At 37.3% G+C, this 15,383-nt stretch overlaps 1 protein-coding gene across 1 annotated transcript in view; it reads right to left on the bottom strand.

Moving 5' to 3' along the window:
• CBLB (Cbl proto-oncogene B, E3 ubiquitin protein ligase) overlaps window positions 1-15,383 on the bottom strand; it is a 127,540-nt gene that overhangs the window by 17,508 nt on the left and 94,649 nt on the right. The window contains exons 10-12 of the mRNA XM_010148061.1: window positions 8,276-8,461; window positions 7,002-7,364; window positions 4,413-4,507 (exon numbers count right to left, since the gene is read on the bottom strand). Coding sequence (XP_010146363.1) covers window positions 4,413-4,507; window positions 7,002-7,364; window positions 8,276-8,461 — 644 coding nt within the window. The remainder of the gene's footprint in view (window positions 1-4,412; window positions 4,508-7,001; window positions 7,365-8,275; window positions 8,462-15,383) is intronic.

The raw sequence follows: 15,383 nt of genomic DNA, 5'->3' as shown, positions 1-15,383 counted from the left end.
CCCTACCTTGAAAGTATGGAAAATATTTGCCAGGTTGTAAATATCAATATGTGATTAGTATCTGACAGGTGCTTTTGAGTTGTAAAGCACCAGAAAGTTAGAATACTAACACATAGTTAACACACTCTCCATCAGTGTCCTAAAATTGTCCTATATTTAAATTATACTTTATTAATATTTCATAGAATGGTTTGGGTTGGACAGGACCTTAAAGACCATCTAGTTCCAAGCCTCCTGCCATGGGCAGGGACACCTTCCACTGGACCAGGTTGCTCAAAGCCTCGTCCAGCCTGGCCTTGAACACTTAAAGGGATGGGGCATGCACAGCTTCTCTGGGCAATTTCAGAATTCCTGTTTTAAAAAAACAATTGTACTGCTCTTATAATTCACTCCAGTTGTAAAGGTATCTGACTACAAACATCTTTTGCATTGTTCTAGATGGCTATCCCACTTCCTCCGTGGTTATTGAAATCTTTTCAAGCTCAAGTTGTTCTATTAAATCGCTATTGTTCTAAGACTAACTCTACTGTCTACACAAAACCACCTTGTAAGATAAACAGACAAACATTTAACCAGTTTTTATAAGTAAACACATGAACATTGTCATTATAAGCAAGGACATGAAACACTTAGGCATCTGTTTATCCAGGTGGTGAAATTTTCTATAACTACTCTTCAAAAGACTTCATTATCCTCATATCTTGTGTACAGAGGAATACAAAACTGACCAGTACACTCTGTTTGTATATTCTCTAGCTCCCCTTCATACTCCTTAAGTGGAAATATTTTAAAACTGAAAGTCAGAATAACATTCTGGGAAGCACTAACTTTGTATTTGCTGTTTGTGGGACAGAAGGCTAGATGTCAATTTCTCCTATGCTACTGAGCACCAAGGGCCAAAGGCAAAAAAGGAAAAGATGTGAAAATTTATTTTTGTCAAGACACTTAATGTCCAGCTTAGTTGTAAAGAGAACTCCTGGGAAACCAACTTCTCACACTTATTCAGAAATATTTCAAGGAAATATTCCCCTTCCGTAATTTACTCATAAACTGATTTACTGAACTTAGACATGATGAACTTGCAAGTCCACATATTTCAGTCTGGATCAGGACTGTGCTTTTGAAATGAATCCCTCTAATCTATCCAGTTAGCATGCTTTCATTTGTGCTGAGGAGTGCATAACTGGAATACTTTCCAGATTAAACTAAAATACATGATACACTCAAAGTGCTCCCCTACTAGATTCTGATTTCTAAAGGCTGTTCATATTATCAGGACAAGACTATAGCCAGTTGCTGCCACATAACTTGTACAGTGCAGACATCAGGTCCCTACTATCAACTCTTCTGTCCTATGCAGCATACTACGGGCTAGCGCAGACAAAAGCTTTACTCCTGTAAGGCCTCAAACTGTTTCAGCAAAATAAGCGTTAACTCATATGGATCATGTGATCAAAGTCAACGCTTGTCATCTGGCCTTGAGTGTGCTCTATCCTGAAAATCAAAGTCTATAAACAGTGTATACAAGGCAGCTCACTTTCATTCACAGAGAAGGACACAATTTTCCATTTGTCAGCCTGCAACACAGTAATTGCCACAGAACAGCCGATGCATCCAAACGCACCCGCTTGTCAAGCTATGAGCTAAGGGCACTTTGTGTCCTCCAGAGCATCCTCTCCCGTCCAACCTGCACGTCAGTGTGCTCCTTCTAGCGCTGCTGGAGAAGCGCCATGCCAAAGGCTGATTTCAAGGGAGCCAGGATTTCCAAGCCACAGTGGCCTTTAGTGGCACTACGATTTCACCTTTAAAGTTTGTTGGGAAGACAGAAAGGATAGCAAGAGGAGAAATGCCTTTCGGTGGTACTTTTCCCTCAACTACCTCAAAGCAACTATATATTCCTAATATATTTATATAATACAAGAGTTACTTGGAATTGGATGTCTCAATACATATTCAAAAAAGGTCTCACAGAAGACACCACAGTGGTATAAAGCACTTTCAAGACAAAGAGGCCGATTTTCTATTGATGTAACAAAATGGGACACACTCACAGCAATAAACCGAACACTAACTCAAAAATTTCTACATTTCGAGGAAGAACTGTTATGTATCTTCAACATAATAGTTTTATTTTTTCAAGACTAAAATAGCAATTTGATCAAAACTACTAAAAATAATTTGACATATATACAGCAGGCCAAAAAAGAGTAACTGTTGTAACATGTAGGGTCAGCAACAAAGTAGCTGAGAGGAAAATAAAAATCAGATGCTTGGATAACATGAGTCCAACAATTCATTATTTAATTATGGTTAATAATGATTAATTTAGTAAAATGAAAGTAAATCAGCCCTGTTTCCAGAAAAAAGGCAGGAGTGCTTTTCTATTAATCTAATATAGTAAAGAGAAAAAGAGAAAAATCTCATATTTGTAATGTCTTATTCAGTAAAAACTGGTCAAACAAGTTAAGTAGGGATATTTTAGAATTGTGACGTTTCACCGAAGGTACATTTTGCCTTCTCATTATTTAGACTATGACATTTAATTCACAGTCAATGTGTCCTCCCATCAAGCATCTGAAATTACAGACTTACGATAATGACTAGGAAAAATAAAACGCCTTGCAGCTGTATGAAACAAACCAGCTCTCAAGCCACAACTCTGCACAGATCAGAATGCAGAAAAGACAAAAGCAGAGAAACCTGCACCAGACTGATTGCAGTAGCACTATTGTGGAAAGCGAGAGTAATTCCTTTTAGCAAAGGAATATTTTTCTTTTGGCTGGAATACATCAGTCTTCTATTCAGAAGACTTCAGTTAATGAAGGTATTTCTTTTGACCAAGCCAAATTCACACATTCTAGTTTTGGACTGGCTTGACATGGATTTTATGCCTGTCCACACTGCTATGATTCTTGTGGAATTTCAAATGACACTGTATAGTGTATGCATACATTGTACTTTGAGTCTAGGCTACATTTGGAAAAATCTGACTTAAAAAATGGGATTTTCATGAAGCAGAATGTGTTATTTCAACACTATGAAAAATAAAAATAAGAATCTTCCCTCTTAAGAATTCAATTTACTTTGGAATATGAAAGTATTTAGTTTGTCTAGCAGAGTTACTGTTTTCCCTTTCTGACTGACAGGGTGTGAAACATCCCAGGCATTGCACTGTATCATGGAAAGAGTAGTCAATCCAAGGAGATCAGTCTATAGAGGGGATTGATTACATGAGGTATCCAAACGGTACTCCTGTGATACCCTACCTCAATCAGGTTGTCACAACATTCAATTACAAAAATGTCAGGATAGTGTTCTAAAACTTGCTTCTGAACTGATTGTAAACACTGAGAGCTTCAACTCAGCAATTATTCCACCTGACCATATGCTTCTGAATGAAAAAGTCAATGCTCCACTACACTCCCCTTCATTCTGGTGCTTAGGAAGAGAAAAAGCAGTATATTAATGAAATGCTGAAATAGATGTCTTTTACGTTACCATTAACTGAACAACAATGGAACAAGTGGTGAAGATATGGCAAAATTACACACTAATGAGAAAATTCTTAGTATTAATATCCTGAATTATTTGAATGCCCAATTATTTTTTTTTAGAGGCAAGAATCACAAGGAGTCCATTGAAGAAAAAAAAGAAAAAACCCAAAACTGTAGGATGACAGCAAACATTGTGATATGCTCTGAATTCTTTACAAAAACACAAAAAACTGTCAAACTACTTTACAGCACTTCCAAGCTTTCTATTTTTAAGTATAACTTGTTCTGTAGAAAATCCTGCATGATTCAGAATAGAAAGACACTTGCTATGCTCAGTAACATCTTGGTACCAAATAAACACCATGTCACTGGAAGACTCAGAGTACTCTAACCTCAAATGACAAAATTGGATATAAAAATGGGTTTTTTGGTTGGTTGTTAGCCACAACAAAGAAAAGATACTGGCATGAACCCTGGAGGAAGCTCCATGTGTAGAAAGCCCAGAAACCATGACTAGATTAGGAGCAGAAAGCACCCAAATCATGCTCTTTACTCTTAGTATATTCCCTAGAATTTCTCATCTGCAAAAAATAGCTCTAACCACAATTCTTCTGTAGTAGTCAAAGCAAAACCAGACAGTGTCTGGTCCCACTGCCAAATGCCTGTGAGCAAGATCTGCCACAATTTCTTCTCTTCCTATAAAAATGTACGATTTTCAATTAACACCAGAACTGGTCCCACTTAACCAATACACTTCACATCTCCTGTGTAAAGCCACATTAAAGTTCATGGAAAATATATCACCAAGTTCTAGCAGTTAATTTTATTTCTTTCTTTCCTCCCGTTTTTCTTTTAGTACCAGAGATTCAGCGCTATAATCTAAAATTGACATTTCTTTTACAAATAAAGTTAACTTACTTTATACTAGGGATGATGGAGGCAGCTGGAAGAGAGGGTGAAAGCCGTGGAGGGACATCGTATTCTTCATTTATCAGATGACCATTTGAAAAGACCTAAAAATCACACAAGTGTTACAATGGGTCCCTCTCCTCCCATTTATCATCATGGCAACTAGGTATTACAAAACAGACCTCGAGAACATATGAGTAAAGGCTTTCCTAGGAGTTCAGATGACAGAGCTGATGTGACTTTCATACCTGTTTCAGCTCACCCCGTTTGGGAGCTGTAGAACATGTTAGCTTAAAATTTCACCAAAAGAGGAAGTTTCACATCACTGTTACTAGATGGACTAAATCAGTTACAGCTGAACTGCCTGGGGAAGAATTAAGATTTTGAGGTAGCAAACCGATTAAAGTGAGAGTCAAGTACAGTGGGAAAACAACAGGTACAACATGAATGTTTTTTAAAACTCTGCAATACAGTACCTGTCAGAATCCACCCCCTACCCATGGGATTGCCTTCTTGATTCTTTGCTTTTACCCGTAGCAAAAAGGTATTACAACTGATATATGAATCAGGGATGAAAATGTTTTCATTAAATGTTTCCCTTGTGAATGCACATACAGCCTTAAATGGTAATTCAGTTGTCAGTTGCTGCCTTTAACTCAATGGCTTAGGTCTATAACCTGAAGATGACAATTCAAACAGCACTTGGTTAAAGAAATGCCTATGTAAACTTCTACATGGAGTGGTTATTTTGATTTGAGAAGTATTCATTCCATCAGCTTCAATACCACACCAGAACATGACTGGAACGATACATGAAGATAGAAATCCAGTATGCTTTTTAAAATCAGATGAAAAGCTGTAGCATTTTAAATAACAGCCTAGTTGTAACTAAAATTTTGGTGTTTTGCTTAATGCTGAAAAAAGGACATTCTAATGATATGTAACATCTTGGACTTCTTAAGCACCTTTCATCATATATGTCAATGTTCTTTACCAATAATAATTGACGTTCAGTAACAATTTCAAAATAACCAAAACATCCATATAAAAAAATAATTAAATGGCAATAGAAAGGTTAAATAGCTTGTGACCTTGGGAAAAGCTAAGAGAGAGAAAAATTCATGATTTCTAACTACCGTGACTTAACCACAAATCCATCTTTCTTAGCAGAAGCTATGTAGCCTTCAAGGAAAAAAAAAAAAGAAAAAGAGCAGCTTTGAGTTAATAACCTGCTCTATGAATAAATTACTGAGCTGCTTTGATAAAACTGATTAGAGCAGAACTAGGAATTTTTTCTTAGGCCGTCATCACTTGATCTCTTTTAAACCTAAGCCCCCCCATCATAGTCTTGCAAGTTGTCTCAAGCTGCCTAATGCCAGAACTACTCCCTCTTTGCTCTCCTCCCCAGACATCTTCAATCAGCATGTAGAAACAAATCCTTCAACTTTGTTGATAGAAGAAACACCACAGTTATAGACATCGATACTATTCACTGCAACCGAGGACAGGAAAACACAATTCCCCTGTGTGGGTGACAAGCAGTTGCCCTGTTAGCCAAGCCAAGCTAGATAATCAGTGCAAAGGCTGCAAGTGACAACTCTGAACACACCCTCAGCACTGACAATGGATTATTGGACATTACACAGGACATCAGTCCAAGAGAAGTCAAAAGCTGCTAAGGACAAATTGCAACAACGTACAACTCCAGCACCCAGGAACAATTCAGCTAGAGATCATACGTGTATTACTGTAAACAAGTGACAAAGGAAGTTGCAATGCTAATTATCCTGAGTAAGGTTTAGAGTATATCGATAATACCAGATCAAACAATGCAATACTGGGGTTGTGCCACTGAGCACTTTTTCAAGGATGCTGCCCATAATGCCAGTGGCAAAGATACAATAAATGATTCTATGATGTAGCTTGGCTTTGGATGTGTTTGTGTCTTCTTCCTTAGGGTCAAGACAGGTCAGCTCTTTTCCATTAGAGTATATTAAACATCATGACTAATGTGATGCTCTTTTGAAAATAATGTTTACTGATAAACAACACAACTGCCCTTTAGAATATTTAGCTTTTTATGTTAATGCACACAACATATCTGACAATTTAAGTATATTTGTTTACATCATCCTGCATACATTACAGATTGAAGAGGTCACCAAGTCCTCAGCTGTAAGAGAGGTAACTAGAACAACTACCATTCCATCAGCAAATGCATGCACAATTTTGGCATAAGACATTTCCAAAGTAGACCTGAAATGCTATAACACAATAGTACAGCATACAGTGCTATATTATCATCATGCACCAACTGTATGGATAATTTGCTAAAAAAATCTAGAATTTTCTCTCCAAACTGTATTTTTAAGGCCTCATATTAAAATTTTAACTTAGACCCTTGTGTACTGTTGCTTTACAAATTACAATATTTAACAAACTATTTACTTATGAACAGCTTACTAGTAAGTATTAACAGAAAAGATTCAGAAACAGCATATAAACGCTTGACCAATAGGAACAGTGCTTTAGCCAATGCAAGACAACGCTGCAGTAGGGTATCAAATTAGGACTCAACAGCTTGAGCTCATTTCGTACCTTGGCACCTTCTGCAGGCTCGTGACGTCTGTGTTTCCTCATAAATCCTGGATCAGAACTTAGGCGGTTGTGCCTTCCATTTATATTTGAAACTGGAGTCAGTCCTGGCTTGGGAGAAGCATCACTCCCTATCCGACACCCTACTAACTGACTTGCCCCAAACACATCCCTGGGACACCAGCCTTCAAGGGGCATCGGCTGGTCTCTGGAAGGCACGCTTTCCGGATGATGCAGGTGTCTGCTTATCCTGTTGTCGGGTGGAATTGGAGGGGGTCTCTCCGGTGGGGGTGGTGGAGGATCACGCAAGGGAGGTGGTGGTGCTGGCAAAGGTTTGTCTTGTTTCCTCACCATACAAGGAGAAGACTAAACAACACAGCAAATTAAAAAAAAAAAAAAAGTTACACATAGGCATGCATATTTCTCTCACAATCAGGCTAGAATTCACTATTTCTAACTGAGATATTTTCAAGGCACCACAAGAGTACTTGCCAGTATGGTAACTGTTAGGTTACAATCAAAATTTAAATCTAATTCCCCCTCTCTATACAGCAATCACAGCAAAATGATCAACTCAGAATAAAGATCAAGAAACATAGTATTTGTCCTCATTTGTGATTATCTACTCAAAAAATCATTAACCCTTCGGTATCATTAGTTTCACAAAACACAGCATACAATTTATTAGCTATAGACTCATTATTATTTCCCTTGAAATCTGAGTCCTAATACATGCCGGTTAAGGGTTTGAAAGCAGGGCATCTGCTCATAATTTTCTTGTGGAAAATGAGCATAAACCATCATCAGAACACAACTTACAATTTAATTGAGATAATGACCTTAAAATCTATTTTGAGGAAACATTATTTTCTATTTATTTTCATGAATCAGGGTTTATTACAGAATTGATCCAGTACAGCAATGCCTTTAAAATTCTGACCATAACCAAGTGCAATATGATCTCTCAGGCAAATAGAGGTCACATTTGACCAATACATGTAGTTGTAAACATCAGACTATGTAAGGTGTTATGCAAAGGGACAGGCACTTGTCAAAGTGAAGTGAAGGAGATGAGAGATGCAATCAATGTGGAACTAATCTGAAGCTTTTCTAAGCTACAAGGGCTTTTGGACAGAGCAAACTCCTGAAGAAGAAAATACACATGGAAAATTTCACAATAGTCTGTCTTACAAAATGAAAAAATAGCTCACATTGAAAGCAACCAAATACAATTTCTCAATATTCATACATGAAGAAATAATAGATCAATAAAACACCTTTGGTGATCCAGTTGGGCTGGCACATGGTGACCGTGCTACTCCCTTCTGAATAAGATCCAGACGAGGAGGTACAGGTGGAAGACTAAGATGTGGGATTTGCAGGGGGTCTGGAAGTGGTTTTCTTCTTTGTGCAAGAGGGGAAGATCCTGGGGAAGTCACTGGTGAATTCTGCCTCTCATTGCACTTCAAGACAAAAGAAAGAAAAAACCAAAGTTACGCATTACTAGTGTTTACCTAAAGTCCAAGTATACAACTTCCATTCCATGACTGAAACATTTGATACTTGTCAGGTACTTACTAATAGTCATTTATCATAATGGACACCCTGCTACTCTTAATTGATAAGACAGTTTAGGTGCTCAGCGTTTACTGAAAAAGTCAACAAGTCATTCGATCTCAAAACTAAGATGCATGTTAACTTGTGATGGAAATAAAAGAATATATACTCCAGTAATTTCTTTAAAACCAAGCAATCATTGCCATACAAAAGGAAAAAATGACAAATGTAGATAGAGGTTCTACATAGTACTGCTACTCTTGACCTTTTTCTTCAGAGGGTACTCAATCTAAAATTCTATGCGTGTCTTTTAAAAGCCCGACATCTATGATATTGTCTGCTAACTACAGTCCATTGTCAAATCATACTTCCATAGAAAATGGAAAACTTATGAATCAAAATCATCAGCAAGCCAGTAGATAAAGCAGTTAGCTCTTTTTTCATTTATTTACTGATTTACAACAATCATTTTAGAACAATTCAGTTTATCATTTTAGCAAATATTAATCTAATGACACACACACATCTACCATCCCTCCCATGTGACAAATGATGACTTTTTTTTCTTGGTTTGTCCTATCAAATTCATCAGAACCAAAGATTTCAATTTTCAATATAGGCTCCACCCACTTTTGCAACTAATTCCTGAACCTCAGCTGGCCAAGTTTTAACACACACGGTTTAGTTGCTTGCATAAATCAAAGGTACTTCTGTAAACCCACTGTATTTGTATCAGAGTCCTGTACGCAAACCTGGATGTTTATGCAGTTCTGTGTTTTCCCTGACCGTCCACAGGAGTAGCCGTGAGACACTGACACCAAGCATCAGCCTTTTCCCTGACCGTCCACAGGAGTAGCTGTGAGACACTGACACAGGTCACATGTGCACTGAGGCATCCTCGCTATATACCCTGCCTATAAAGACCAACAATCTGCCATTATACGCAAGCATATTAAAATCGCTCACAAAACTGCACCCATCTCTAAGCCAGATCACATTGCTGAAAACCTTTCCCCTCTTTTCACAAGCTTTTTCCTCACCAATGCTATATATCTCATCATGATGGCAGGGACAGGCCTAGGAAGTATTTTAACAAGGCAAACAAGTAAACAACACTGTCTTTCTTTACATATAGTGATGATATTGAAGAATCTGAAAAGTTCATAAATTCAAAAGGAGATCCAGAAAAAAGAATCTACTATGCTGACTCCTTACCCTGTACACTACAGCTCAGTTTAATATTCAGAAGTAGGAGCTACCACAGAATTACCGGATAACATTGCAAGAAAAAATGAGACAGAGGAGCAAGGAGGTGTTGAAGAGCCAGAAGGGTGAGGTTCAATTCCATTGCCAGAATGACTTTTTTTGTGATACATAGGGCCTTACCACTTGGCCTGACTTTTTTTGTGATACGTAGGGCCTTACCACTTGGCCTATATGTGTAATCTTGGTGTTACAACTACACATTCAATTTCAAGAGACTGAGCAACTCAAGATTTGTTCTCTTCATGGCTACCAGGAACTTCCCAGTTTCTCCTTTCTATAAAGAAGTGGTCACAAAGTTCATATTAAATGCCTTGATTATAATTCTTAAATTTTCTTTGTTTCTTTTAACTAGTGAATGTTCCTGACCTTGACTGGAAGTCCAAGAGGATAAACATGAGTGATTGTAAGGTGTTTAGCTGCTATGAACTTTATGGAAGTGGAATAACCAAGTTAGATACATATCTCTCAAGCATGCCTGAGCAACCATAATTATAACATTACTATAAACTGAATGTCAATTCATTTTCCTTAACAGAAAGCATCTAGCATAATAAACGCTGTATCATTTCATAGCATTAGTTTTCAAAGTTTAGTTATAACTCCAATGAGCATTCCTAAAAGCTGAGACCAATGTAACATAATATATTCAATGATTTGGCTTCAGCATCAGACAGAATTGAATTTATTTCCTAAATTACTTGAAATAGAAACAAATAAGGAGGTCTCTCACCTCCAAAAAGACACAATTATTTAAAAGAAAGTGTTGTAGGAAGTCTCTACACTTTAGGTATTGCACAACATGCTGTGTCTCTAGTCAGCAGGGAATTGCTCCAGAAGATCTAAGAAACAATCCTATATATAAATATATATAAACAGGAGATGGAAACAAAGAATAACAAAAATAGGAAATACTAAAACCAGAACACTGGACAGGAAACATTTGTTTGGCATTTAGGATGTTCTAAGTGATGTACCATCACATTAATTAACTCGACTTCCTGAGAGGGTAACCTGACAGTCTCACATGTCACACTGTCTGTAGTTTTATGAATCCACAGCTAAACTAACAACATTGTCGTGACAGCATTTCATTAATATCTATCATTTTCTCTATGACAACCTTCTCTTACACAGTTTGGCTCTACAGAATAACTAAGGAAAATGATACTTCCTTCCTTCAGTGAGCCCACTGGTCTCATCCATGCAAGAGTTCTTTTCTCCTGCTATAACAACAGTCCATATCCAGCAGATACAGAAATCATGGAAATATCCACATTTAAAATCTACTGCAGAATGACGTTATTTTCAGACTTATGGAAATAAGTGGCTGAAAGACACACATAAGATGCAGTAGGTAAGAACAAAAACTAAAACAATATCAAAATTTATATTTAAAATTCAAGATGCTTAGAACCTGACATGGTTTTAATCCTGTTGAAACTGGATATTAATTTATGTGATAAACTTCTGGCTCCATATATATTTGCTATTTAGCTATCTCAAGCCACTATATTCCATGAATGGTAAATCACAACTGTGAAAATGAAATGGGAATTTTTCAAAGTCTTAATTGTGTGAAAGAATTTCAGTGTGAATAATAACAATAAGAGAAAACAAAACGAAACAAAAATCACTGATAGGAAAAGCAGTTTCTTTCCTCTGCAAGGAAGATTAATCCATGTCAGTGCTTGGTGATGAAATAATAGTGAATGCTTTGCTGGGAGAAAATATGAATTATGATTCCTTGTTTAAATCTACTGAAAACGAAAAGGAAACAAACAAAATAAAATATTCCATGGCAAGAAACAGGTTGGGTTTTTTTCTGCATTCAGTATCAGATATCTATTATATTCCCATTATAAAAAACACATGGTTTTTTTCTGTCCACGCCCACCCAACCTACCTAGTTGCATCACCTGATGTTTGCTGACAGCCAGGCCAACAAGGTGGCAGCACTACATGTGGATACCAGGGCACTAACCCATTTACATAATACCTACTCTTTTGGGCAGAGTCCCTAGGCATGAAAAGATTTAAATTTTTTTCTGTTTGTCACTTAATGGAGACTTCTGTGTATTTTCTATTCACTGAAAATAAAGCAGCAGTAAGAGCAGCACAGTGACAAACAGATAGAACAAGCAAGGGATTAAGACCCAAGCTATTACAAATGAACTGGCAGTGACAGAAGACAGACCTTCAGCGTAGAAAGGGGCTCTGCTGCAGCACACGCAGACCTGTGCAATAAAGATGTAATTAAGGAGAAGAACACAGCCTCCTTCGTAACAACACGGCCTTCATCCGGTCAGCACGACTGCTGCCAAGAGAAGAGCGGCTGTGACTGACTGCCACCGTGCTGCAAAGCGCACCACACCGTGTTATTTAATCAGACATATTTATTACTGGGACATGCTGGTATCAGTTTGACTCTAGTGGTGGGGCCTTCAAGAATAAGGCTGCTTCTGACACTGATTACAACTCCTAGTGAAGGTTTTTCTGATGGAAATACTAGCAGTCCGGCTATGGAACTGAGAGTTTTAGCTTCAAATAACTTTCTGCCAGAGAGACACACACGTGAAAAACCTACTCCACACAAACCCTGACAAGTGACTGACTGATGAACATTATCCTGATTGGTAACATCCTGTGGGAGTGAACTCAGTAATTCATAAACTGCATAATGAGACACCTAAGAGGGTCCAAGCAGACCTACACCAGAAGTAGACTTTTGATTTCCAAGTAGTCCCCCTGAAGTTTCTTTCTTTATAATCTGAGTAACTCATATATTTGTTATTTTGTGTTATGCTAAACTGTGACCTAGACAGATCAGTATAATCTGGATTTAAAAATTTGTATGAGGATATAAAGTTACATCACTTAACATTGATGGTTCTAAACATTTTTTACATAGACAGGTTTGTTCTTTATTTGCCCTTTCCTTCGGTGATCCAAGAAAAGGCATGTGAAGGAGGGAGACAGAGTTAAGGCTGTGAGAGTCAGCACCAGGCTGCTCAAGGGGATCAGTACCACACACATTAATTAAGGGAGGCACACTGCCTCCCGGCATTTATGCTTCTTTCAAATATGAATGATGAAGCAGTTCAGGGTTCTCTTGTTGTGTGGCACAATTTAAATAAATTCCCACAAACCATATGTACCATGGAAGTGGTACCAGAAGGAAGTAAGTGACATGTATGAGTTAGGTATGCACAGCCGAAGGGAATACCTGGACACGTATTTGAAGTCTTTTTTTACATACTACTATATTTTATATGATGAAATTAAAAACATTATTACTACATAATACATGTTTGTCTTCATTACCAGAAAAAAAAGTCAATTTAATAATATGGAAATGAGGGGAGGAGTCAAAATCATAGCCACCTCCTGTATTTTGAGAACCACAGTCTTTTGCCATGTTTTGTTAGGTTTCACTGGTCTCATCTTCCGGAAGAAGCCTCTCGTGACAAAAAGTTGCTTTCAGATTTGACAATTTCCAATAGCTATTTTAAAGTATCAGTGCAAATCAAAGTCAGGCTTTGGCGCACTCAGACAGCTAGGAAATTAATTCCAGAGAAGACAGTAACTCCCCAGACACGATAACTTCGTATAGTTTTAGAAGAAAGCATTCTTAAAGAATGTTAATTCACTTTAAGCTATTGAAAGTCTCAGTCTCCTATATTGGTAGGGCCTTCCTCTATGTTTTCATGTAATATTACTTGGAACAATCAATAATCTTAGCACTTATGAATTCAAAATTATTTGCTCTTAACAAGAGCTCCTGCACTGTGCATTTTCCTTATTTTCTTTCTTTCTTTTAAAAAGTGTATCACGTTACATCTTGTTCAAGGTAAAGTGACAGCTGACTCAATTAACTGGGACAATGGAATATTAAACGTGATGGAATAATAAACATGGTCTACTAGAGACTTAAATGCTCTCTTAGAAATGAAAAAAGTAATTTTTAAAATTTACCTGAGCCTACAATCTGCACTTTGTTTTAACGTGCATTTCATACCGTTGTGCTTGGCTAGCACAATCAGTGTAGGGCTGGGAAAAGCAACAGTTCAGGCAACAGCCGCATTAGCTAATCTGATACCATGGGGCTGGAAATTTCTCAGCGATGAGATAATTAACAGAGTTTTTGGCACCACTCTTCATCTTTCTTTCATAAAGAAATATCTGAAGACAATTTGGAAATTAAAAAAAATAAGCTGCTTGATGAGGCAGATAAACAGACTAATTGCAGTGGATTCCTCTAAAGCCCCTGTTACAGCTGATCTGCTGCTGACTCACACACAACACCTAGCAAGAATGATTCATTTTTCTTAAAGTGTATCCATTTACTCACTCCATTAAAGAATAAGTAGTTTTGTGATTATCCTTTTCCTTAAAGCAATTTCAAGTCTGAGGTCCCTCAGAGACTTAATTCAGATAGTTTATGAGTACATTTTAGAGACAGAGTGATAAACTGTAGAGTTGGTATTTTTCTGGTATCCAACTTATATCCATAATTTATACAGGTGATAAAAAATTGTACTTTCTTTACATTATAATGACAACTCCTAAAAGTGTTTTTCCACTTTTCATTTTGTCAACAAGAGCTCACTAAAAACCCACCCAGGACCCCGATACAGTGATGAACCTGAGTGTGTGTGCTTCTAAAATGAGCTTACTGCAAGTATTCTTTGCAGTATGAATATATTTCCAAGTACAAATCCCAAAGACAGTGAAAACTGTTAGTAACAGCTTAGAAACATTTTAACAATGCCCATCCCACAAGGCTTTCTGAACAACACAGATTGATGTGAACATTTCTGCAACACACCGTGAAGCCCTACAGTCTTTTTCATCAGGACTTCACCTCCCTAGAACTTTCCTCTTCTAGCAAGTTTAATTTCCCAGCTCACTACTAGCCAGAGAAGGTGTTCTCAGTAATACCACTTGGCCTAGCCAGGTGATATGAGACAAAATCACCTCCCTTGATTTTCAAGGATTAACAGTTTACTGTTGAGAAACCATATTAAAATCCCTGCAATATAATAAGAATTGAAAAATTTGGTCACTGGGATTACAATTTAACAACAGTATCAGCAGGTTGGCTGCAAGAAGTAAATTACTGTCTTTGTCATCTAACTTCCATTATTTCAACAAATCAAATGACTACAACACAGCCATTATGCAGTATCATGTTCGTATTAATAGCATTAACGAGGACACAAAAATTAAAAAAGGGTAAAATCCTACAAAATGTCACAGAGGGGAAAAAAATTAGTCTAGCAGGCTGTGAAGAAATTAGCAGGAAAAATAAATATAAAAGGAAATAGGCAAGGCTGATGAAGGCATTACTAACAAACAGTGTATACAGATTATGCCCTACTCCACACCGATGGTGTGGTTACGAGCATCACTGTACAGCCACTGCTAACAGTTTTAAGAATAAACCAGCAGTTGAAAAATCACCAACTGACCCAATAATTCAACATTTTCAAGTAAAGACTGGAACAAAGACAATGAAATTAATGACATAAAAATAGCAACCACCAAAGCACTCTAGCACTTGGT

This window comes from Eurypyga helias, unplaced genomic scaffold (assembly GCF_000690775.1).
Source record: "Eurypyga helias isolate BGI_N326 unplaced genomic scaffold, ASM69077v1 scaffold8533, whole genome shotgun sequence".
In the NCBI taxonomy this organism is placed as follows: domain Eukaryota; kingdom Metazoa; phylum Chordata; class Aves; order Eurypygiformes; family Eurypygidae; genus Eurypyga; species Eurypyga helias.
This window is presented reverse-complemented; position numbering and strand designations above follow the sequence as displayed.